Source organism: Suillus discolor (genome assembly GCF_016758755.1).
Source record: "Suillus discolor strain FC423 chromosome Unknown F5147scaffold_57, whole genome shotgun sequence".
Lineage (NCBI taxonomy): Eukaryota > Fungi > Basidiomycota > Agaricomycetes > Boletales > Suillaceae > Suillus > Suillus discolor.
Window position 1 is genome coordinate 251889 of NW_024541304.1, and position 24814 is coordinate 276702.

A 24814-nucleotide genomic window follows, 5' to 3' on the forward strand; every position below is an offset into this window, starting at 1 on the left:
CAGATCCCAGATCTGGCTGATCAGATTTTCAAGTCATCAAGTATACACAGCGCTCATGCTAGACCAAAAATATTCTCCAAAAAATAGTCATTTCCATTCTACTACATGATATAGGCCACAAAGATGCATCCACAACCAACCAGGAAAGAGAGTGGAGAACGAATGACGATGCAACGAGCGTATGATAGTATGTACGATGTGATGTGATGCGGTGGTATGCTACAGTCATCGAAGACCCTAGACCAAGGAAATGGAAATGAGAGACGGTTCAACGGAAAGGCGTCCAACTCCACGAAGATAACAAGGTATGCGCGCACGAATGCTGGGAGCCCGAAGAGGGATGTAGAGTGAATAGAAAAAAAATGAAGAGGACCGAGAAACGAGTGCTATGGTATTCGCAGTATGTGTGGTTATGGGGTGAATGCATGTACGAGTTTTTGATACAGTGATAGACGGACAGTGACGCAGATAGATAGTGACGCAGAACGGAAGATAAGGAGGGTATGCATGTAGAAAGCACAGAAGTAAAAGGATAAAAAAAACTAGGCGAGGGTGACGGCACCTCCTATACGGTCAAGTCCTGCCCGTTTCAGATCCCGTAACGTAATATTGACGCCTCGGAAATCCTCGAGCCAGACCTGCCGCTCACCACAGCGGGCAAGAATCTTGGCCCAGAATTTCAAGATTCGCGTCTCGGGACGTTGTCCGACGCGCATCGAATGGGATCCCCGGCTCAAGTCACGGATGTACCGTAAAGACGGGAAGGCGTCATTAAAGAGTAGCGACGAGATTTGCTCCACCAATGGGAAAAACGGCGCCTCATCTTCCCTGTCAGCAGGGAAAGCAGATGCGTCATCCATGAGGCGCTTATCGATATCTCGGATGCCAATGAATTCCAGGCTTTTGTGCCCAGGAAGGAGGACATGCGGCGCTATCCAATCTGGGTTCTGCCAGCTCCACTCTGCATCCGCAGAACAAATGAACTCTTTGAGGTTGGGGCACCACTCTGCTAGTGGAATATGTTGTACAGGCCGAGGATGAAGTGAGAGGTAGTGTTCGACGACGAGTGAAGAAGAGTGTCCCAGTTCCAACTGGTGTAGTTTTTTGCCATGTGCGGCAAAGAAGTAAGCGAACCCGGGTCCTGCGTAGCCAAAATCTGAAGAGACTACAGAGACATTTCGCAGATTTGGCATGTCCCATGCCGCAAGTACCGCAAAGGTTGTGTTATCGAGGGTCAGTTTGAGGGATTGAAGTACAGGAAGGGAAACGATGGGGGATTTTGATGCGAAGAGGTGACCAGAAACGAGGGGTATAGTGGACGACGAAAGCTCCAAGTATTCGAGGTTAGCTGCAGTGCGCCGGAGGAGCGGCGATACATGTCTTGGGAAGGGGTCATCGCTGTAGTTGGTGAGAGAAAGTTTGCGAAGTTTGCTATTCGAATTCGCAAGAACAGAAACCATCTGTTCCGGGGAACAGCGCACATCAATAAACTCTGAATAGCGCATGCATCGCACTGAGTGATGATCAGAATAGATGACGAGATGGGGGGCGTAATCAAGAATGGTACGGATATCATCCGTGGCGCACCGCATGAGGACGGGCGTTTCCATGTGTAATCGGCGAATGTAATGGCCGCTGGAGGGCTTACCCTCGATAAATTGTGTGAGTAAGGTGAGTGCGAGCGCTTTTGCTTGGCTGGCTCGACTGATCCAGACAAACTCGTATAGGTACTCCTGCATGTATTTATTCCACATTTTGCTTACAAGCGATAGGTCCCGCTTGATCTTCATGGAGGCGTGGTATTCTGAGACTTCGCAGGTGGTTTCCAAAAATGATAGACCAAGAGAGATATCGAGGGGATCTGAGTTCATGGTTGTGGCTTCGCGCAAAATCATGAGCCATATTTCCGTTGGTAGATACGGAAGGTCAAGTGCGGGTGAATGGATGAATGATGTGCGGGGGTTATCAGAGAAGGCGTTTCGCCTGTAATGAGAAAGGTTAGACAGTCTAAAAAACGAACAAAACAGCACAGGTGGTTGCTCGACGTTACCGAGGGCACCCTGGTCGAGCTTTTCCACGTATCAGAATATGAAACACTTACCGTTTCGCATGGACCCTGGAGGACATTGCTGTCAATAGACAGCGAATCTGACGGACAATCTTGGGACCGTCTACGGAGCGCATTATCGGACAGGGTGCTTGAAGAGAGAGAGAAAACGATAATGAAAGGGAGAGTTAAAAAAATTGTGGCTCGCTGTAGATCTTGAAGGTAGTAAGGAACTAAGTCTGGCGTCTATATACCCAGACTCTGCCTCATTGATATTTCCCACGGGGACAGTATGTAAGGTACTTATTCCCATAACTTGGCGATAAGATGCTGTACTTATGTCCGTATTCTTAGACAAGGGACAGTGCCAGCTTCATCAAACCCACGAATCCTACCAGGAATATGTTGTAGTATTTTTAAATCCTCCCAACTATCCTTTGAACAACTCAGACTGACTCTGAGGCCTGAGGTGGCCTGTCAATTGAATCCGACCTCCGTTTTCGCAAGGGTCCACCCCCGGATGCAATAATACAAAACGCCGTAGTACTACTTGGACCCTACGGCAAGTCGCATAAATGATATAGGCACCGCGGTTTGTCCTAACGTTAACTTTAATGAAAAATGCATATCTAAAGGCAACCGCATGGGTTTTATGATTGTCGGAGCTTCGCCGGTGTGGAGAGGCCCAACTAAGCTGGAACGTTTGATTATTCTAGCAAGCCAGAACGCCGACGAATGCCGTCGAATTCAAATTCAAATACCCGTGAAGTTTACACTTTTTTTTTTGCCTTCGCAACCTGGATGTCAAACAAGGTTCTCGATCGTTAATAATATTGAATACAACTGCTAGCAAAACCTGGTCCAGTGATCCGTGGTCATATCGAAGCATAGGGATCGGAACTTCTGGTATTCGTCGTGCATTCTTCCAGTAAACACCTCGCCAAAGGCACTCTTCGGGTATTGGTACGATAGCAAAACGCGGGCAGCCCCGGTGTTCATGTAGAAAAGTAGGAACTCGAAGGTTCTATGCCCCCTGGTGCACATTGACTCTGGCCATCTTTGGAACTAGGTACTCACATTTCAATTTCTTCAGGGCTTACTAGTCTTCAAGTTTAGGCGAGAGGGACCGCATTAAATGCGAGTTCCGTCATATATGATGCGAGGGTCCAGAATCTATTACTTGCGCCCACAACAAGATGCGGGTCTTCGCAGGCCTTCACCCAACTTTCACAGTGACCAAATGTCTTACCAGATCGGTTGAGAAAATTATAATCCCATTGCCGATTACCGGGCATTAACGTGATAGCTAAGTACAATAGAAGCCTTCACTCGTGCTTACTATGCGAAGGTTCAAAACGTTCAACCTTACGATGCGAGTTTATGGCCAGTGGTCACGTACGGTCTGCCGTGCGTTTGATGCTGTTCGTCGGACTGTTGACTCACCTAATACTTAGGTAGTCAGCATCGTAACTTAAATTATCCAAGGTTAGTATTCGCCAGAGTCTAATCCTGCAGAGCTTCTGCGCTTACGTTGATGGGTAAAGTTTTCCTGGGGGCCGGTCCCGATGATTGGTGGAGACTCAACTGAGCTCGGCTGTTGCTGATTATCTGTTACGGCGATTTGTTAAGCATAGTCGTAATCCTTGAATACGCGGTTATGTACATCGCACATAGTGTTGTTGTGAGATGAACTAGTTGAATTGAAGTTAAAAAATTTGTTTACATTCGATGCCACCTTCGCTATCAGGGTGGGCACCGGGCACAGGGCCATTGGTTTGTCAGTCGAAGTTGGACTCGTTCCATTCAGTGTTTCACTCGTGTCGTGGCGCATTCTAGTCTTGATGATGTTTGCAATGCACTGCTCTTCACCCGGCCTACGGACATGATGACATCATAGTGGCTTAGGCGCTGTTGCCGAAGACAACCGTTCAGTGGCATTTGCTTACAGCGTTCGTATATCAAAAGGCCAGGTTTCATTGTCTTGCAAGTTGTGCCACTCCCATCCTGATGCTAAAGAACATTGATCGCCTATCAGTGGACAGGTTTCGGGACTCAGAGTTGCAAGTAAAGCAATCAACAATGAAAAAACCGCACCAAGTCATGAATATTAGTAACAGGGTTACTCGTATGACCGACTTTGGTATGATGAAGCCTGTGAGTTACTAATGTTCATCACAAAAAGTTGGGACGTCAGCAGATTGGAATATAAGATATTTCCGGTCATCAATCTTGGTCAAAAGGGAAGGAAAAAAAGGTGCGGCATCAAACAGGAACTTGAACAGAAGGTAGCAGAAGGTGCTTACATGTTTGAGGTTGATCATCCTTAGTCCGCGTAGACGGACTTCTCTTCCGCTCAAATTTCATCGCAACCTACGAGTCCCGCGCCCGCGATATTCCGACGTGGATGGAAAGGTACGAGACGAGAGGAATTCCAAATATCCAAACACTCTTGGATGCGGGCATATAACCCAGGTTGACAGTCATACCGTATCCCTTTCAAATTCAGGCCGGTCCTAGCCTTTCACTGATCACTAGTCCTTTCAGGGACTAGAGTGTTTTCAGAGGTTCTTGGCGACGCCTAAACATGTTCGACTCTTTCCGCACACGAGCCACGGTGTATGATGCCTGGTAACGCCGACCGTCATCCAGTGGCTCCAGGAGACGTGCTCAAGGTGGCGGTGAATACTAAAATAGGGTGGGAATCTGCGAATACCATATGAAGGTAGTAGGTTTCGTTAAATGCGGGCACCATATCAACTACCATGCGTCAAGTGCGTACTAGTCTGATACTAGCAAAGTACTAGCAATCGCTATGCCAGTAAGTGGCCATAGCATCGTCCTTGGTCTCTAGGCTCTAAGCAGAGCTAAGCTGCATCTTTTCGTCTTTGAAGACTGGCCAGCACGCCCAAAACCGAGAGCTTTTCGCCAACCCGATTAGGTTGTGCTCGAATATTGGTCTCAAACACGCTAATATGACATATATGTCCACTGCGAACACCGCGGGGGGATCACTGCATCGACGCATCGATCATCAATTCGGCATACTAGTTGCGTCTCATGACGTGCATGACGACTGGGTATAGCGTTAGCCTCTTCTAGAGCCATCACAGGCCCCCCGGAACATAGGTGGGATGCCTGTTTCAGGTTGTTTGATTAAATGGTGAAAAAGTCTGGACGAAATCAAGCCTCGGGCGTCTGGGCTTGCGGACTATGTGCGGAAACATTGTCTGATTCAACTCATCATAGACACGGATTACTAGTATAAATAATAAGCTAAAGTATGTCTCCTGCGTATTTGCAACGTGAGTACTTGCCACACATCGGCGATGCTGAAGAGAGACCAAAGCCTTATCACAAGTTGTCAGACTGTTTATCACTTTGAATTTCGAAATTCATGAAACTAAAACACTCGGAGCGCAGTCTAGGCGCACCGGAAGTGTCGGGATAAAAAACCAGGGCAAAAATCGCATTTCGACCCAAATGGCTTGCATGGATAAATAAAATATCAGGCCCAAATTAGTAATAGCAATCTGGGGGCCTTGCATTAACCCAAAAGGTTTGGTCCGCACCATAGTCAGCGCTCCAGCACTGCTCGATTGCCAGCTCGTCAGTTATAAGATAAAACATGAGTTACCGCACTACGTATTCACCGTTCTTCGTCCCTCCATCTTCTCCCTTCCACTAAGTTACTGTATTTGCGCTTATAAGATATGCTCGACTTAACATTTGGATTCAAGGCCTTGGGAGCATTGGTTGCTCTTGTGATGGCGGGCGGTTTGCTCCGCGTCAAGATACAATCAAGGTCACGCTTGCCTCTTCCCCCTGGACCCCCTGGACATTGGCTATTGGGAAACGCTTTCCCAAAAGAAAAGTGAGCATATAAAATACAATATTCTCCGAGTCTACGTGGACACTAACAGTGAACGCATCACAGGCAATCTCAACAATTTGCTGAATGGATTAATACCTATGGACCAATCATCTCGCTCCGGATTGGGCCCAAGGTCATGATCATCATTGGTAGACATCAGGTAAGATGGTACCGAACTAATGGCTATCTAGAGCTCATACTCACTCGTACAGGAATCCGTTGACATCATGGAAAAAGAAGGTGGTCTGCTAGCGGACCGTCCTCGTGCAGTTGCAGCGGGAGAGATTCTGTCTGCCGGTTTACGTATGATCCTTGCACCCGCAGGAGAGCAGTTCCGGAGACTTCGCAAGTTGAGTGATATCTCTTCTTGTCAACTGCTTTGCTGAAGTTACATTATCCAGGGCCGCACACACTCACCTTCAAGCAAAGGCCGCAGAATCTTATGCGCCCATTCAGATGAACGCTGTCCGTGATGTCATCTCTGACATTCTTGATAACCCTAAAGAACACCAAGCGGCCGTGAATCGGTATGTTTCACTTTATGGCTGATTTTACGACCACTTATGCATTCATCTCAAGCTATGCCGCTTCAGTCGTCTTACGTGTCATGTATGGAAAGTCCACGCCCACCGCCGTAGATGCTCCTGAGATCATTATCATCCACAAGATGCTTAAGCGCTTCCAGAATCTCATGAGACCTGGTGCGTTATTAGTAGAACGCTTCCCGATAATCAGATACCTCCCGGGATATACAACCGAGTTGGAGGAATGGAGAAGGGAAGAGAGTCAGCTCTTCCACGATCAACTTAATCGTGTTTCGAAGGAATTGGTAGGTTTCTAAACATATTGTTTTAAATACCCACCTGACCAGTGCTTCGTAGGCGTCCGGCAAAGCTGGACCCTCATTTTCTCGGTACCTTCTCGAGAATCAGTCTTCGCACAAGCTTTCAGACGAGGAAATGGCTTATCTCGCTGGTTCGCTCTTTGGCGCTGGTTCAGACACGACCGCTGTCGCAATTATGGTTGTCATCATGGCTGCTGCATGCTATCCCAAGGCGCAGGAGAAAGTGCAAGAGGAACTCGACACCGTCGTAGGTCGTGACAGGGGTAGGTTGACATGCGAGCCCATCTGAGTAAACAATTCTCAACCCGGTCATCATAGCTCCCACGTTGGACGACTACGGCTCCCTTCCCCAGGTTGAGGCGTTCATGCTTGAGTGTCTTCGTTGGAGGCCCGTGACAACTCTTGGATTCGCCCACCGTGCCCTGACCGATATCCCATACGTACGTTTCCAATGCCTAGGCGTGATTCCCAAATTGATTCGCTGGTTGAGCAGAAAGACATTTGCATACCAAAAGGCGCTATCGTCTTTGGCAACCACTGGTACTAAATGATGTGCATTCCAGGTGAAATGTGTGCGCTGATCATGCGTTGACAGGGCTATCTCGCGCGACCCGAACGTCTATCCCAACCCTGACAAGTTTGATCCTGAGAGATGGCTCGACAGCGAGGGCAAAATCCGAGAAGACCTCAAGTTCCCTTCGTACGGTTTTGGACGCAGGTACGCATTTCCCTGATGAACCACGTACCGTAGTACTGAAAAATAACGTACAGAATCTGCCCCGGGCGACACATCGCGAATCGCTCGATTTTCATCAACCTCGTGCTCCTCTTCTGGTCGTTCAAGATCACGGAGGACCCAGAGAACCCTATTGACCAATCAGGCTTTGTGGATGGCGTGATTGCGCACCCAAAACGCTTCGCTGCGCGCTTCGAGCCACGGTTTGGAGACGAGGCGTCGTTGAGGGCTGTGATGGCCAAGTATGGAGAGGGGTTGTAGGATCTTGGTCGTGAAGTAGTGATGTATGTATATATAGCTTGGGATGCGGTAATATTTTCGTGCTGAGCACTGATATTTTGGCACATGTGTCCTACGGCGTAAAGGACATTTAAGACATTCTTTTTAGTGTCTGAAATAGATGTTACATGGTTTCCGTATGCGCAGTCCAAGACAATGGAGTACTGGGTGAGGCTGATAATGCAAATATTGTTGGTTCAAGCCTAAGGTGGTTTAAGCACGTTATGTAATCAACATCAAGTTCAGTACAGCTTCCATTCAGCCTGAGTGATGTCTTCGCATATTTTCAATGCATACGTTTTCTTGAACTCGCTGGGAAGGGCTTGCAGCAAACTGACGACAAAACACGCCCGCAATATTTGTGAAGTCACAGAAGTATGTAATTGAAGGTCAATTGCAATGATCTCATCTTATTTTCGTGTTATCCTGGATGAGATATTAACGTGATACCAGTGCACAGCCTGTGCACTGCTGCTGCAATGCTTTTTATATATTTGCCTTGCAACCTGCACAGGTATTTTACAGGTTGCACCTCTCGGTCCCATATAGTTTTCCAACCGAGCCTCGATCTCACTGTGGCCTTCTGGCAGTTCGCCCTTAGATTTGTGATATCGCTGAGCACTCACTGTATCATTTCTCTCGAGTAACGGGTCTTTGGTGTACTAGTACTGCAGTTTCAGCTTGCCAGGTGTGTATTGACTCTGATCTGACTCTGTCTTGCGCTCATGTGAGACCTTTTACAGCATCACCAACCTAGTGCAGGTTTGTCCTCCAGGCCACTTGCTTCCGTTCTTGTTTCTCAACAACTTTGCACTCAGCCTTGGAGATAATTCCGGCGGCGTGGCATTATGTCTGACCTTGATGAGTCCATTGAGTTGGACCGGGATGCATTACTCCTCCGTCCCCCCGGTCATTTATATCGATACAAGTCTCTCAACAATCTCGCACTCAGCCTTCAAGACAGATTCAAGCAGGGTGGGATCATGTCTGACCTTGATCAGTCCATTGAGCTGCATCGGGATGCATTACTTCTCTGTCCTCCTGGTCATTCAGATCGATCCATGTCTCTGAACAATCTTGCACTCAGCCTTCGAGACAGATTCATGCAGCATGGGATCATGTCTGACCTTGATGAGTCCATCAAGCTGCATCGAGATGCATTACTCCTCCGCCCCCCTGGTCATTCAGATTGATCCATGTCTCTGAACAATCTTGCAATCAGCCTTGCAGACAGATTCGAGCAGTGTGGGATCATGTCTGACCTTGATGAGGCCATTGAGTTGGATTGGGATGCATTACTCCTCTGTCCCCCTGATCATTCAGATTGATCTACATCTCTGAACAATCTTGCACTCGGCCTTCGAGATAGATTTCACCAGCGTGGCGTCCAGTCTGATCTTCATGAAGCATTTAGCTTGTATTCTCAACTCTCCCAACTATCACATGCAGCATCTCGCTCAGATCTTTGTGTTGCTAAATCATGGGTGGCCTTTGCTGACACCCTCGATCATGCCTCTGCATTGCTTGCCTATCAGACTGCACTGAAATTCCTGGATCAGCAAGTTGCTCTCTTGTCATCTTCTTCGCATCATTTCGACGTCATCAGGGAGGCTGTTTTTTCCCTTGCCACAGATGCTTTTTCATGCAGTGTTCGTCATCGTGCGCTGATGACCGCGGTGGAGCTGGTGGAGCAAGGTCGTGCAGTGTTCTGGACCCAGTTGGCATGCTTCAGCACACCACTGGATGAACTTTCTGTTTCAGGTGACACCGCCACGGCCTTGGCAGATGAGTTCAGATGGTTGAGTTTTCGCCTTCGTGATGCGTTCGACCAGTCTACTGAAGACCAGTCCCCGCAAATCCGGCAACTGACCATGCAATGGGATGATGTCGTTTCACGGATCTGCATGCTTCCCACCTTTTCTTGGTTTCTCCTTCCCCCCCTTTTCTCCGACCTCCAGAAGGCAGCTGAAGATGGTCCTGTCATCATTGTCAATGCTAGTCAGTACCGCTGCGACGCCTTGATCATCCTGAGCGATGAAGATCCCGTCCACGTTCCAATTGATATCACGCAGACCGAAGTTGCTGATTTGTCCTCCGAGTTCCAGTCCCTTTCAAAACAATTTGGTTCTCTTGATGTTCAACTCAAGCTTGTCAGCATCCTTCATAAACTTTGGCATGGCGTCATTGGCCCTGTAGTGCAAGCCCTTAGGGTATCAAATATTTGCCGTGGTTCGCGTATCTGGTGGTGTCCCACTGCTGAGTTCATGCTGCTTCCTCTACATGCAGCAGGAGCTTACGAGAAGAAGAGAGATAGTTTGTCTCACATCTATATCTCCTCATACACCCCCACTTTGGCGACTCTTGTTCATGCGAGACGGCAGGTTTCACAAGATGGCTCCCCTCAACATTTTGTTGCCATTGGTCAAGGCCACCCCGATGGAGGGAAGCCACTTGAATGTGTAGCTCCCGAAGTGGCCGTTATCGCCGAGCGTCTCGCGCCTGTTGTGTCGTCCTTCACGCGGCTCGAGGACAGTGATGCAACAGTCATGGGTGCATTTGATGTGCTGAACCACCACCAGTGGCTTCACCTGGCTTGCCATGGAATGCCCAATCGACAATGACCATTTAAATCTTCCTTTGTGATGCGTGATGGGCCGTTGATGATCAAGGACATCATCCGATCCAACTGGCAGAATTCACAGTTTGCATTCCTATCGGCTTGCCACACTACCGTAGGTGATGAGAAGAGTCCCGATGAATCGATCCATCTCGCTGCTGCAATGCAATTCTCTGGGTTTCGCAGTGTGATTGGTTCCATGTGGTCTGTCGATGATGAGGTCGCACAGGAGGTTGTGTCTGGTTTTTATGACAACCTGATAGATGATTCAGGGAGATTGGACTGCACGCGCGCTGCAACGGCATTGCACAATGCTTTGAAGAAATTGCAGCGCAGTGATATTCCACTAGAACAGCAGATTGTATTTGTTCACTTAGGTGTATAGTTAGAGACTTGATTTGCTATATCATTGCATTTGCTGTATTTGTTGATTGTTTTTATTCCTTCATTCGGCTGTTGCTTACTTATTTCTGCATCATACTTCATTGTTCTGTACTGTACTAGTGCCACACACTGTCGCGCTGAATGAATCTGATTTACTCCTGTATCGTCACAGTTCTGAGTTATTAAGTGTGGTCGCAGCATATGATTCAGTGAGTGGTGTTACTTGCGAACTGCCCTTGCTGCCCCCATGATGTATGTGATAGACACAATTACACTGTACCATGCCGGATCCTCTGTGATAACATATCAGAATTTTCGAGAAGATTCTACAAAAATACGAGTCAGATAGACTACAATCATATACATGGCTGGAACATGTATGCAGCAGAGCACCGAACAAAGTCGCAAGTGGAAGAATATTGCTTCAAGAACGAGGGTGCTCACAGACTAAGCCACACGCGTTGTGCTCCAACGTTCTAGACAATGACATCCCCGATGTGTTAAAAGCTGCAATACGTTCCCACCGCATCGTGACGAAATTCACAGGACCACATACTGTTAGCTCGTCGTTCTGTCCATCCCTTCAGACCGTGTTGCTATCGTTGGGGTTGATGGCGCGCATTTCGTGATCACCAAATGACTCAAGACAGGTCAAATATAGCTCACCAAGCCAAAGCTATACGACATCAAGGTTGAATGTCAAACGGAGCCTCGAGTGTTACAGGCATCCGTAACACCTACAGGAGCCCCAGCTCTGCCTACACCTGCCCCCGCTCTGCTAGACTCCCTGCGCGGCGGTGCGCCGCCCGCGCCTAGAAAGACAGCGGTCTGGACCGCTGTGACGCTGCCCCTGGCCTAGACGGCCTTGTACCTGATCCATGGAGGCTGTACGCCTCATGGTCACCCTAGATCAAGCGCATGTATACAGCATGTCGCTTCATGAAGATCCGGAGCGCCCTTGGCGCCTCATGTACTTATGCGCAGTTGCACTTGGCGCTGCATGCTTGATCAGAGGTTAAGCCTCATGTACTTATCTGAACCTCATGTCTTGTTATCATAGATCCTAGATATACTATAGATTACAGACTGAGCTTGAACACTTGTAGTTAGACCCTATAAGTAGACAGATTATTGTACTTAGACTTTACTTTAATCTACTAGGTTCATCCCAGAACTTGTTCAACTAAGCCTCTCAGCTTTCTTGTATAAGACCGCACTTCTAAGTCGCTCCCCGCTTCTTAGCCGTATCCGCTAGCCCTGTATCTCGACGAGCGCCGTCTTACCGAGATCACCGCAGGAACCCTTGATGTTCCGTCAAGCCAAGAACCACCCTCAGCTTCAGTAGACTCACTCGAGTCGTCGCTGAGAAGACCTATCCTAGTTCGCACACGCCGACCGATGTCAGCGTAACATCGAGAGGTTCTTGAGGACGGCGACAATGTCTGAGTATTCTTCAGAATGGCAGCCTTTTCTCGATTGTTATCATAACTTACGCGTGGTTGAATGCACTGATGAAATCAACACTCTTTTTCTCAAGTCCAGTGTGCGCTTTTCAAGTAAGAAATCGGCCTAAAGATAAAGTTGATGGACTTCCGATGAATTGGAGGAGAAAATGAGGAGGATTGGAGAGGATAACGGAGGCGCGGACATTGTAGAGTTGTCAAATAGCGTGGTTGTCATAGAAGAGCAAAGCAGAGTCGTGAATGATCGATCGATCCTTACTGGACAATAGTCGTAAGGCCTACAATCAAGTGCTTTAGATATGCATGTCCTCGAAGAGCGTAAAAGCAAGGAGCCGACATAAGTTGATTGGTGTGGAGTTTGAGGAACCCAGTTGAGTGAGAGGTTGAGAAGGGTATTCGTTCGGCTGTATGAGTGACTTGTTTGCATCAGAGGTGGATGCCATGAGCTCTGAAACCTCGGAAATGCTAAGGAAGTTCACCTTATTGGATCCAGAGGGTGAATGAAGATAGATCATTGATACAAGTGAGATAACACTTCCCAGCTGCGATGCCACTTCTGAGAACTTACTTGGAAGAAAGGTTAAAAGGATGAGATGCATTGTGCAAAGAGACAGTCCCGAACAGCCGACGAATTGTCGTCAAGATAAAGAGCAATAACTGAGCTAGTGGGCTTGCGCAATCCAGCATGACACGGATGCATGCACACTAGTACTGATACTAATAGTGAGTTGAAGCGGCTAGATGGTTCCATTCGGATTGATGACTGGTTGAGAACGAAATTTGTGATGGAGTAGAGCTCATGCAGTGATTGCTGGTCAGGATCATTTATTGATTTGGAGAGCAAAGGGTGTAGCTGCTGCAGTACTTAGTGGTATTATTGAGGACAGCATTTACTGCAAAGCTAAGTATCCTGATATTAAGACGGTCTTGAACTTGGTGTCAAGGACTCAAGTTGTCAAGTTGTGTTTGGCATGATTCCTAAATTGATTCACTAGTTGAGCAGAAAGACATTTGCAGGTGCTATCGTCTTTGGCAGCAACTACTGTTACCGAACCATGTGCATTCTAGGAGAAATGTATGTCACATGTGCTGATCACCATTTGACAGAGCTATCTCACGCGACCCGAACACCTTAATGAGGACATCCAGCTAAAAATGGACACTCGGGTCAAAGTCTGGGGCATCTAGTTTTTTCAGTTAGAGTTTCAACATTATATGACTTGACATACCATGCAAGCAGCGGGATCACAGCCACACTGACAATGACGAGCAGGCGGGCGTGGTGGGAGGCCAATATCAATGTGTTGCAAATTTGTGTTTTGTCATCAAGCAATGTTTAAACTCAGCTAAACTTGCCCGCCCAGAGCGTTCAAATTCGACCGCTTTGAAATTTAAAATTTGAGGAGAGGGTCAAGTAGTGAGTAGGGCCATCGGTAGGACTATCATTCAGTCATTCACACAACAAAGATCTTGCGGCATTATAGGCTTTTTTTAAGACTCGAAGGATTCAGAGGACTGCGAGATATACACAGATTGTGAATAGTCATGTTCACAAAGGACGAATCTCCTATGAAAACTCACAGGTGCTCGACATAACAGTGGCCGGTATCCTGCGCATCAACATACAATCAGATCATATCAAGGTCATGCTTGCCTCTTCCCCATGGATCCCCTGAACATTGGCTATTGGGAAACACTTTCCCAAAAGAAAGGTAAGCACATAAAACACACAATACTCTCCGAGTTTACATAGACACTAACAGTGAATACATCACAGCCAATCTCAACACTGGACTGGCGCGGCTGACAATGTGCCTGCCTCTGGCAGACGGAAGCTGGTGTGGCCTCAACCTAATGATGATGCTACCTATGACAACGCCTGAAGGCGCTACCCCTACTGCTACTGACTAAGCTACGCAAATGGTGGCAAACACCCACCTGTGCCACCCCCCGCTGGAGGGGTACCCCACTCCAACGCTTTGCTGAATGGATTATCACCTATGGACCAATCATCTTGCCCCGGGTCGGGCCTAAGGTCATGACCATTATTGGTAGACATCAGGGAAGATGATACCGACTAATGGATTGGCTACCTAGAGCACATACTCACTCGTACAGGAATCCATTGACATCATGGAAAAAGAAGGTGGTCTGCTAGCAGACTGTCCTCGTGCAGTTGCAGCAGGTGATATTCTGTCTGCTGGTCTACGTATGATCCTTGCACCCGCAGGAGAGCAGTCCTGGAGACTTCGCAAGCTGAGTGATATCTTTTCTTGTCAACTGCTTGACTGAAGTGACATCATCCAGGGCCGCGCATACTCACCTTCAAGCAAGGCTGCAGAATCTTATGCGCCCATTCAGATGAACACTGCTTGTGATGTCATCTTTGACATCCTTGACAACCCTAAAGAACACCAAGCGGCTGTGAATCAGGATGTCTCACTTTATGGCTGATTTTACATGTATGGAAAGTCCACGCCCACTGCTGTAGATGCTCCAGAGATCATTATCATCCACAAGATGCTTAAGTGCTTCCGGAATCTCATGAGACCTGGTGCGTTATTGGTAGAATGCTTCCCAATAATTAGATACCTCCCGGGATATACAACCGAGTTGGAGGAATGGAGAAGGGAAGAGAGTCAGCTCTTCCACGATCAAATTAATCATGTTTTGAAGGAATTGGTAGGTTTCTAAACATATTTCTCTAAATACCCACCTGACCAGTGCTTCATAAGCAACCAGCGAAGCTGGACCCTCATTTTCTCGGTACCTTCTCGAAAATGGCGGTCAATTGGTGGGAAGGAGCTCATTGTTTTTAAGGGCCATGACCATGCTGTCCACTCTCTCTGTCTTTCCCCTGATCAAAGCCATCTTGTCAGCACATTAAACGACTGCTATGTTCGCATTTGGGACCTCAAGACCAATCAGCCAGTCGGAGACCCAATCTTGCATGACAATGAACTCTTGACTGCTGTCATGTCCTCCACTGGAAAAGATGCAAAATTTTATGTATGGAGCCTAGAGGCAGCGCTCAAACAGCAGGGTGTGCGCATCTGCATTGTATTTCAACGTCTTTTCTTTATTCTGAAGGTTTTTGCTGTTGTCTAGGGTACGGATGATGCCAATGCAAGGCCCAACGTGAAGTTAAGGTAAGTCAGTCTTTTATATATCTTTCACACTTGATCTCATCTTGTTTCCAGAGACATCCAGTCGTCTTCAAACAGCCCGCGAACAATAGAGGTGTGGGGAGATATGTTAGTATTAATGTTTCGATTCTTGGCTTTGGCTAATGTTCATTTGATACAGGGTAATGATTTCTTTGGTAACAATACAAACAGTGGGCCAGCTCCCCCTGCGAGCGCGTCATCTCCCCTTCATCGTTTGTTTGGTTCCCTATGTGTTGGCACGCGACCTCCAAATTCACTTCAATCAATACCACATGAGCCCCAACGTTGGAATTTTAACTTTTTTTGAGGGGGAAGCTCCATACATACCGTTGAAGTAGCTGCCGGTCGCAAGAAAAATGTGAGTGACTTCCATTGCTCCTTTTTTGATATCATGGAACTTAATAGATTGGCAGAGAATTTATGTTTCCCCTCCCAGCGCAGCAGAATTGACCTGTGCAAAAGCGGCTGCAGCTGTGCAACATGCGAATAGCAACACAAGAATCTCAAGGATGCCCGATGAATGCACAAGCAGGTCAATCTCAAGCTGTGTTGGGCACACAAGGACTCCCAACGGACATGCAAGCAGGTCAATCTCAGGCTGTGCCAGGGACACAAGCGTCTCAAGGGCAAACAACAGGAATGCAAGGTACAGGTGGTGGGATGGGAGATGTTTCTTATCAAGCTTTGAGCTGCTGCGGATTTTTCTTTGGTCGTCATCGTCCCACCTCACATCAGTCATGAGGACATTCACTTAACTAGTTGAGCATGCTCTATGATACCTTCCATGTATTCATTTACTGTCAGAAACACTCCATTTACAAAGCCCTTGGGTCCAGACTTGCATGCGGTCAAAAAAATTTCACACCCATTGTAAGGTTCATCTCAGACTGGCAGAGTCATGCAAACGGCTCAAATCATTTCACACCGAATAAATGTATATACAATGTGCGTGCCAGGCTGGCAGAGTCATGTAAACAGCTTAAATTATTTCATGTTGCATAAATGTACATACAATAATGTGCATAGCAGGTTGGCAGTGAGATAGAATCAGTAAATTCCCATATATACTCATTAATGTTTTTGTCGCTTTTGCTGATGCGTAGGGAAGATGCTTGAGGTTGTGGCCGCCATTGGGCAGTGTTGGCAGTGTTGGGTGCAATGAGCTTGAGGGGTCTCTGGGGTGTTTTTCGAGGTGCCACTTGGTACGTGACCAAGAAGCTTTTCCTCATATACTTTTCCAACCGGACCACGGTCTGACTGTGGCTTTCAGTTCGCCGTCAAATTCGTGGTATTGCTGATGACTCACCGTATCATTTCTCTCGACTAGTGGGCCTTTGGTGTACAAGTACTGCAGTTTCAGTTCGCCGAGTGTGTATTGACTCTGATCTCACTCCATCTTGTGCTTCATAGGAGACCTTTCACAGCATCACCAACCTAGTGCATCTAGCTGGGATCCAGGTCTGTTCTCCAGGCCATTCTGTTCGGTCCTTGTTTCTCAATAATTTTGCAGTCAGCCTTCAAGACAGATTCCTGCAGCATGGGATCATGTCTGACCATGATGAGTCCGTCGAGCTGCATCGGGATGCATTACTTCTCCGTCCCCCCGGTCATCCAAGTCGATCTTCATCTCTGAACAATCTTGCACTCTACCTTCGAGACAAATTCCTGCAGCGTGGGATCATGTCTGACCTTGATGAGTCCGTCGAGCTGTATTGGGATGCATTACTTCTCCGTCCCCCCGGTCATCCAAGTCGATCTTCGTCTCTGAACAATCTTGCACTCTACCTTCGAGACAGATTCCTGCAGCGTGGGATCATGTCTGACCTCAATGACTCCATCGAGCTGCATCGGGATGCATTATTCCTCTGTCCCTCTGGTCATCCAGATCAATCCGTGTCTCTGAACAATCTTGCACTCAGCCTTCAAGACAGATTCCTGCAGCGTGGGATCATGTCTGACCTTGATGAGGCCATCAAGCTGCATCGGGATGCATTACTCCTCCGTCCCCCTGGTCATTCAGATCGATCCTCATCTCTGAACAATCTTGCTGCCAGCCTTGGAGATAGATTCCTGCAGTGTGGGATCATGTCTGACCTCAATGACTCCATCGAGCTGCATCGGGATGCATTACTCCTCCGTCCCCCCAGTCATTCGGATCGATCCATGTCTCTGAACAATCTTGCTGCCAGTCTTCAAGACAGATTCCAGCAGCGTGGAATCATGTCTGACCTCAATGACTCCATCGAGCTGCATCGGGATGCATTATTCCTCTGTCCCTCTGGTCATCCAGATCGATCCGTGTCTCTGAACAATCTTGCACTCAGCCTTCAAGACAGATTCCTGCAGCGTGGGATCATGTCTGACCTTGATGAGGCCATCAAGCTGCATCGGGATGCATTACTCCTCTGTCCCCTCGGTAATCCAGATCAATCCTCATCTCTGAATGATCTTGCACTCAGCCTTCGACATAGATTCCACCAGCGTGGCAAACAGTCTGACCTTCATGAAGCATGTAGCTTATATTCTCAACTCTCACACCTATCGCATGCAGCATCTCGCACAGATCTTCGTGTTGCTAAATCATGGGCGGCCTTCGCTGATACCCTCAATCACGCCTCTGCATTGCTTGCCTATCAGACTGCTTTGAAACTCCTGGATCAACAGGTTGCTCTCTTGTCGCCTTCTTTCCATCGTTTCGACGTCATCAGGGAGGCTGTTTCTTCTCTTGCCACAGATGCTTTTTCATGCAGTGTTCGTCACGGTGCTCTGACGACTGCAGTGGAGCTGGTGGAGCAAGGTCATGCAGTGTTCTGGACCCAGTTGGCATGCTTCAGCACGCCCCTGGATGAACTTTCTGTTTCAGGTGATACTGGTGTGGCCTTGGCAAAAGAGTTCAGACTGTTGAGTTTCCGCCTTTGTAACGCATTCGATCAGTCTACTGAAGACCAGTCTCAGCAAATTCGGCAACTGACCATTCAATGGGATGATGTGGTTTCACGGATCCGCATGCTTCCCAACTTTTCTCGGTTTCTCCTCCCTCCCCTTTTCTCTGACCTACAGAAGGCGGCTGAAGGCGGTCCTGTCATCGTTGTCAATGCTAGTCAGTATTGCTGCGATGCCTTGATTGTCTTGAGCGATCAAGATCCTGTCCACATTCCGATTGATATCACGCAGACCGAAGTTTCTGATTTGTCCTCCGAGTTTCAGTCCCTTACAAAGGAATTTGGTTCCTTTGATACTCAACTTCAGCTTGTCAGCATCCTTCGTAAAATTTGGCACAAGGTCGTTAGCCCCATAGTACAAGCCCTTAGGGTGTCAAATGTTCACCCTAGTTCACGCATCTGGTGGTGTCCCACTGCTGAGTTCGCGCTGCTTCCCCTACATGCAGCAGGAGCTTACGAGAAGAAGAGAGATAGTCTGTCTCATATCTACATCTCTTCGTACATCCCCACTTTGGCGACACTTGTTCATGCGAGACAGCAGGTTTCACCAGATGCGTCCCCGCAACATTTTGTTGCAATTGGTCAAGGAAATCCCGATGGGGGGAAGCCACTTGAATGTGTAGCTCCCGAGCTAGCCGTTGTCTCCAAGCGTCTTGCGCCCGTCGTGTCATCCTTCACGCGGCTCGAGGACAGCGATGCGATGGTTGAGGGTGCATTTGACGCACTGAACCACAACCAGTGGCTTCACCTGGCCTGCCACGGAATGCCTAATCGACAACGGCCATTTGAATCTTCCTTCGCAATGCATGATGGACCGTTGATGATCAAGGACATCATCCGATCCAACTGGCAGGCCCCGCAGTTTGCATTCCTATTGGCTTGCCACACTACCGTGGGCGATGAGAAGAGTCCCAATGAGTCGATCCATCTCGCTGCCGCAATGCAATTTTCTGGATTTCGTAGCGTGATTGGTTCCATGTGGTCTGTCGACGATGAGGTTGCGCAGGAGGTTGTGTCTGGTTTCTACGACAACCTGATAGATGACTCGGGGAGATTGGACTGCACGCGCGCTGCGATGGCGTTGCACAAGGCTTTGAAGAAATTGCAGCACAGTGATATTCCATTTGAACAACGGATTGTATTTGTTCACATAGGTGTGTAGTTAGAGACTTGATTCGCTATATTATGCCATTTGCTGTATTTATTAGTTGTTTTCATCCCCTCACTCTGCTTATTTCTGTATGATACTTCGTTGTTCTGTACTGTACTGGTGCTATACACTGTCGTGGTGAATGAATCTGATTTACTCCTTTTTTTTTCTTTTGAATCCTAATTTATCGTCCGTTGGGGCGAAGCCCTCTATGTTGGACACTATCTACACTATTATACTGATGCAGCTAATTCTAATAAGACACTGTGGAAAGGAAAGCCTGTGAATTTAAGTAGGAGAAAACGTTGAAAGTCAATAGAGAGAGCCACTGAAACCAATGAGGTAGCGCAATGAATCGACGGCCATTGAATCCCCCGAAAAGACAATGGACATCAGTGGTTGAATCACTGATCGTTGTCGACATGGCCACTGAATTCAATGCTGTAAATCACTGACTTTCGATGGTGCGGTCACTGATTATTGTTCCATAGTCGACTCGGAATTATACAGTAGTCCATTCAAGTTACGTCTGGCGTCATTAAAGTCCAAGTTCGAGCCTGCGTATTTAGTAGTGGTTTGTTCCAGCTGTTTCAACACGTTTAACGTTTGCACACGACAAGACCGGTGTATGGAGTGAAACAATATTTGGTTCTTCCTGGCACTTCATGAATCGACATAAATAAGTATGACTGTAAGTACCTGTAGCGGAGAGTGAGTTGCATGACAAATACGAAGACTAAGTGTTCGTCTTCACCTTCTTTCATATCGACGTTATCATTATCGTCCTCTGAGCTTGTGCTTCAGGGTCAAACAGAGACAGATTCCTGTGTTAGAGTCACTTTCCGCAAGCTGAAAGCTGAAATTGCGTGTGCCTCAGCATCAGTGTCAGAGAGAAGGTACACTTTGATGCTCCCTATGTAGTTGAATGGTGTAGCACGCTCTGGATCGAGTGAAAACGTAGCATTGAATCTCAAGGAACGGTTTCATCGTATGATGATGTGGTAAGGTCCGGCGCAGAGATGCCGTGAGGGAAAGTGTCCATCAGCTACATGATTTCAAGTTATAATCCACCGAAATTACAATTGCTTGAAGGTCCAATCGAAAGTGTTTCCGCTAAAAGTTGTCCCAGACTCGTATGGATGGTATAAGAAGAACCAACTAGCATGCAGTAGATAGCATGAAAATCGTATGTCTCGTTCAACGGCATGGCTGATTGTGTGCACCGTGAATGTATCGCCAGCCTGACATGGATATACTTCTCTATTTAAAAAAGAGAAATCAGAACGCTTCCTTTAAAAAGTAAGGCCAGTACCTCTCACGAGAGGGGTACCAGAGACCCAGCAACGGAACCAGCATAAACGCATTCCATCTTCACATCCGGCAGCGGGTGATCACTTGTCCCTTTTCAAAAGTGTCAATATAGTATCACAATGAGTATGCAAGTACCCTACCAGCATGGCAGTACGGAATTCCATCCTCCTTGTGTCCCCACCACATCACAGGGGACCACTCATCCACGAGGTTGGCGAGCGTCTGGAGGTGGCCATATGCAGCTGGTTGGGGACCGTGCGGTCGGCGTAGTGCGATGAAGGTGAATAAACAGGAAAATATAAAGAGCGCAATGCATAAGTTCCAGATCTGCGAGAATGTGTGAGAATGTTGTAACAATTGTACATGGGCAGTGCAAACCTGGGCAGTGAACATAGACATCACCAGAGCGTTTATATTCTCGTCAAAGGCTGTCAAAACTAAGGAGAATGAGAGCCCAAACATCCAGTCTGTGATCATAGAGGATAGAATTCAATAACGCTGACAACAAAATACTAGGCGTGAATGACTCACGCAGGAAAGGCTTCGCGATGAAAAGTATGAGACACATCGGATGAATGAAATCGGCTTCAGCGGGTTCGTCGCCACACTAAGTCCTTTCCTTTTGGTAGCGCATCTCCACTGTCTCTCGTCTCGAATGACATTCGCGATGAGCTCTGAACTCGAATATGTTGAGCGGGGTTACTCCCGAGGTTCCGTGATTGGCTAAAGTGACAATCCCTGCAATAATGCATAAGCAGCTGAAGATACTTGAACATGCCAGCCCGACAAGAGCATATCTACGACTCGTCAGACTGCGATCGTAGAAATCGGTTCTAGCATCAGCAGTGGACTTCGCATCAGATATTGTCGCGTCAAAGTCTTGGTGACCCGGGAGTGCGTTATATACAAGAAGGCTGGATGGATTCCAATTTTCTTCTGCCGGTTTGGAAGAAGCTGCCATCATTATGGGAGGCAAAGACAGGAAGGCCAGCGCATTATTGACACGCAGATTAAATATATTTCATTTATGACCATAGCTTCTGGTGCATGTGGCTTCGTGATAGAAGAGCATTCGTGCACCACCATATTCACATGGATCCTGTGTAGCGCCGATTTACGTCGCATTGCAGTACATACTGAAAGTGCAGAGTCAGGATGGTGATCACTGAAAACCAGTCAAGGCTAACCACTAATGTACTGTACACATATCCGTGCACAGAGCGGCTGCTGTCCGTTAACCAAGAGAAGTAACAAGCAAGCTTGAGCAAGGATCGTCGAGGCCAGTCAGCGTCCTGATAGAATTCTAAATTTCTGATTGCTGAGTTTCAATCGAGGCCTTGAATAAGGGTGAGAAGATGCCAGTGACGACGGTGTCAACTGAGTGACCGTTACATAATACAGTCTGCCGCTACGTTCGAACTTCGAACTACAATTGAAGCCATATATATAACACACGCTCGAAGCTATTCATAATCGATGGGTCACCTGTCTAATGGTACCAGCTACATCAGTAGTAGCATTGAATTTTTCACACCTCGACACTACTGAGGCCGTTATCGCCTCTTAATCGTCTGGTTATCCAAGTAACATCACACTGATAATATAGCACATCATGGATCATGGATTGCAAGGAGTGCATGTCGTTGTTACAGGTCGTATTCTACGGTATCCTATCGCACTACTCACCTGACAGTACTCGAGCAGGGGCAAGTGGTGGCATCGGGCTAGAGACTGTGAAATTGTTTTGTGGTAAGCAATTTACTCTCGAGTGACGACTACTGAGTTGAAACAGACTCGGACATCCAGCATTGGGGGCGAACGTCACCGCACATTACAACTCCCAATTTGGTCCAATCCAGGAGCTTCTGGCATCGAACGCCAATCTTCAACATGTCCAGGCGAATCTGTCTCAAGAGGATGCCGTGGTGGCTATGTTCGAGTCGCTATCTACTATGCCTCATGGCCCCGTACAAGTGGTGATCGTCAACCACGCTATATATCCCACTGCAGATGTCCCAATCGCAAAGATGACGCTGGACCAATGGAATACCACCATGACTGCGAACTTGACGTCATCATTCCTGGTGTGTAGAGAGTATCTGAAGCACCTTGAAAGTGCATCCTCCACTATCAAGGAAAAGGCAGCGATCGTGCTTATCGGAAGTACTGCTGGAAAATATGGTGAAGCCAATCACGGGGACTATTCTGCAACAAAGAGCGGTCAGTGACGATTCTGTCTGCAATTTGACATGGACTCATCATGTTCTAGCAATGATGTACGGTTTGAACCTTACTCTCAAGAATGAAATCGTGAAGATAGCCCCAAAAGGCAGGGTCAACTGTATTGCGCCTGGCTGGGTTAGGACACCCATGGCTGAAGAGGCCTTGAAGGATCCTCAAATGGTGTATCGTGTATTGTCTACGTTAGTGACACCATCATGATTCATGATCCATGTTGAATTTCGTGTTACCACAGGACTCCGCTTAAGAAGGTGGCCATGCCGATCGACGTCGCGATGCAGGTCGTAGTCCTTGCATCATCCACTCTCTCCGGTCATGTCACTGGTCAAGTAGTGATGGTTGAAGGTGGAATGGAGGGGAGGTTGCTAAACAAACCGGAAGATTTGCAGGGATCTTAAGCTGGATTTTTTCACGAATGCCTTGTTCGAATTTGTAAGATGTAGGAGATGATGCATCATGAAGTGCTTGAATTCCGCACATGCAAATACTTAGGTGAGAGTCTCGAAGTGAATTTTTGCCGATTTATACTCTCCGCAAGTTGAACGAAGCGGTCCCTAGAGTCTCCTTATTAGGTGGATGTAGGAATTGCGGCTGGTCCACCCAGAGATAGGCTGAACGCTTCAAGTCTATCAGATCTCAGACATCATACACAAGAAAGACGACTGTCTGAGTAGGGGAGACTGATCAAACACAAAACACAGCTCACTGAGGTACGAAACAATATTGCATCAGTTGGTCCGTCCTCAATGTCAGCTCACTTTGTCGACTCATGGATAGCATGACAAATTTGGTATCGAAGAAGTTTTCAGACCACTATTCGTGCGGCAGACATCACTGACATCAAATCCGTCGTCAACCTATACTGAGCTGACGGAATGTTAGATGGCAAGCTTACACGTGTGTCGTCATTTCTTCAACATTGATATGTTTTTGTAGTGGTCACACGAATTGGTTCCGCGGGATCAAACGCTCCGGCACTGCTTTCTACAACATCAAGCTGCCCGCCAGCTTCGCCGGTTCACAGGCTTGGTCACCGCAGATCTCGGTCGAAAATTTGGCAAGCCGACGTTCTTCTGCACTATGACATTCAATCCCTACTGGCCAGAGGTTCGAGAATACCTGGAACCTGGACAATCCGCGTCAGACATTTCTATTGTAGCCACGCGAGTCTTCAAGTCATGATTGGAAAAAATTCTGCGTCTTCTTCGAGCGTGCTTTGGTACTAAAAAATACATGATCACGGTCATTGAATTTCCAAAATGTGCATTCCCGCACGCACACATCATTATAAAGGTGTGCATGTATTGATTGATGAGTCCCTTATGTCTGATATCACCACAATCTTTCCGTTGACATTAGGTTGTTCCCGAACCCCCTCTAGAACTTCTCGACACCATCACACGAGCAGAATTCCCGCGGAATGACCCTGCACTTCGTCAGAAAGTAGAGAAGAACATGTTGCATGGCCGAGATCACTTAACTCAGCCAGGAAGCAGATGTAATCGAGACGGTTGGTGCATCTATGGTTTTCCTCAGCGCACGCAACCATCCACGACGATTGATGAACACATGAGAATCCATTGGCGTCGACATGAAGAAGAAGACATGTGGGCAGTGCCGTATTGTCCCGCGCTGCTCTCTCTGGCCGATTGTCACTTTCACTTCGACGTTGTTTACACTGCAAGTGTTCAGCTACCTCTATAAGCATCTATACAAGGGACCAGACATGGCACATTTTGCAATCGAGGAAGACATCGAGAAC

General features: G+C 47.5%; 8 protein-coding genes across 8 annotated transcripts; 5 read left to right on the forward strand and 3 right to left on the reverse strand.

The window, feature by feature from the left end:
* Positions 1-69: 69 nt before the first annotated feature.
* F5147DRAFT_712154 (uncharacterized protein) lies at positions 70-2274 on the reverse strand. The gene has a single exon (XM_041438343.1). It carries the CDS (start codon positions 1893-1895, stop codon positions 543-545), a length of 1353 nt encoding a protein of 450 aa, XP_041289274.1. The 5' UTR covers positions 1896-2274; the 3' UTR covers positions 70-542.
* Positions 2275-2921: 647 nt separating this feature from the next.
* Positions 2922-4411, reverse strand: F5147DRAFT_763068 (uncharacterized protein; the record flags this gene model as incomplete). The annotated part of the gene is made up of 8 exons (XM_041440618.1): positions 2922-3353; positions 3387-3411; positions 3447-3490; positions 3578-3655; positions 3711-3738; positions 3771-3921; positions 3994-4057; positions 4351-4411. The coding sequence occupies 8 exons, from the start codon at positions 4409-4411 to the stop codon at positions 3160-3162; spliced, it is 645 nt and encodes a 214-aa protein (XP_041289275.1). The 3' UTR covers positions 2922-3159.
* Positions 4412-5754: 1343 nt separating this feature from the next.
* On the forward strand, positions 5755-7914 carry F5147DRAFT_640590 (cytochrome P450; the record flags this gene model as incomplete). The annotated part of the gene is made up of 10 exons (XM_041433032.1): positions 5755-5918; positions 5982-6078; positions 6131-6267; positions 6320-6445; positions 6498-6747; positions 6800-7025; positions 7081-7202; positions 7253-7302; positions 7358-7480; positions 7534-7914. The coding sequence occupies 10 exons, from the start codon at positions 5758-5760 to the stop codon at positions 7757-7759; spliced, it is 1518 nt and encodes a 505-aa protein (XP_041289276.1). The 3' UTR covers positions 7760-7914.
* A 711-nt stretch (positions 7915-8625) lies between these two features.
* On the forward strand, positions 8626-10779 carry F5147DRAFT_814091 (uncharacterized protein; the record flags this gene model as incomplete). The annotated part of the gene is made up of 3 exons (XM_041443512.1): positions 8626-8956; positions 9185-10327; positions 10514-10779. The coding sequence occupies 3 exons, from the start codon at positions 8626-8628 to the stop codon at positions 10777-10779; spliced, it is 1740 nt and encodes a 579-aa protein (XP_041289277.1).
* A 5787-nt stretch (positions 10780-16566) lies between these two features.
* F5147DRAFT_814096 (CHAT domain-containing protein) lies at positions 16567-19809 on the forward strand (the record flags this gene model as incomplete). The annotated part of the gene is made up of 5 exons (XM_041443513.1): positions 16567-16610; positions 16736-16776; positions 16819-16866; positions 16919-19504; positions 19748-19809. The coding sequence occupies 5 exons, from the start codon at positions 16567-16569 to the stop codon at positions 19807-19809; spliced, it is 2781 nt and encodes a 926-aa protein (XP_041289278.1).
* A 1006-nt stretch (positions 19810-20815) lies between these two features.
* On the reverse strand, positions 20816-21379 carry F5147DRAFT_655814 (uncharacterized protein; the record flags this gene model as incomplete). Its single annotated transcript, XM_041434020.1, has 4 exons — positions 20816-20901; positions 20952-21138; positions 21190-21278; positions 21343-21379. 4 exons carry the CDS (start codon positions 21377-21379, stop codon positions 20816-20818), a joined length of 399 nt encoding a protein of 132 aa, XP_041289279.1.
* Positions 21380-22211: 832 nt separating this feature from the next.
* Positions 22212-23876, forward strand: F5147DRAFT_337135 (NAD-P-binding protein). The gene is made up of 6 exons (XM_041429281.1): positions 22212-22463; positions 22516-22560; positions 22618-23031; positions 23081-23234; positions 23288-23762; positions 23830-23876. The coding sequence occupies exons 1-5, from the start codon at positions 22424-22426 to the stop codon at positions 23448-23450; spliced, it is 816 nt and encodes a 271-aa protein (XP_041289280.1). The 5' UTR covers positions 22212-22423; the 3' UTR covers positions 23451-23762; positions 23830-23876.
* A 12-nt stretch (positions 23877-23888) lies between these two features.
* On the forward strand, positions 23889-24799 carry F5147DRAFT_839426 (uncharacterized protein). Its single transcript, XM_041444217.1, has 3 exons — positions 23889-23937; positions 23989-24345; positions 24412-24799. Exons 2-3 carry the CDS (start codon positions 24286-24288, stop codon positions 24754-24756), a joined length of 405 nt encoding a protein of 134 aa, XP_041289281.1. The 5' UTR covers positions 23889-23937; positions 23989-24285; the 3' UTR covers positions 24757-24799.
* The last annotated feature ends 15 nt before the right edge of the window (positions 24800-24814 follow it).

Excerpts from the sequence above, each read along its gene's own strand:
- F5147DRAFT_712154 (XM_041438343.1), bottom strand. The coding sequence starts at position 1,895 with ATGATTTTGCGCGAAGCCACAACCATGAACTCAGATCCCCTCGATATC.
- F5147DRAFT_337135 (XM_041429281.1), top strand. The coding sequence starts at position 22,424 with ATGGATCATGGATTGCAAGGAGTGCATGTCGTTGTTACAG. Across the intron at positions 23,032-23,080 it reads CTATTCTGCAACAAAGAGCG|CAATGATGTACGGTTTGAAC; the intron begins GTCAGTGACGAT and ends ATCATGTTCTAG. Across the intron at positions 23,235-23,287 it reads GTGTATCGTGTATTGTCTAC|GACTCCGCTTAAGAAGGTGG; the intron begins GTTAGTGACACC and ends GTGTTACCACAG.
- F5147DRAFT_839426 (XM_041444217.1), top strand. The coding sequence starts at position 24,286 with ATGATCACGGTCATTGAATTTCCAAAATGTGCATTCCCGCACGCACAC. Across the intron at positions 24,346-24,411 it reads ACGCACACATCATTATAAAG|GTTGTTCCCGAACCCCCTCT; the intron begins GTGTGCATGTAT and ends CGTTGACATTAG.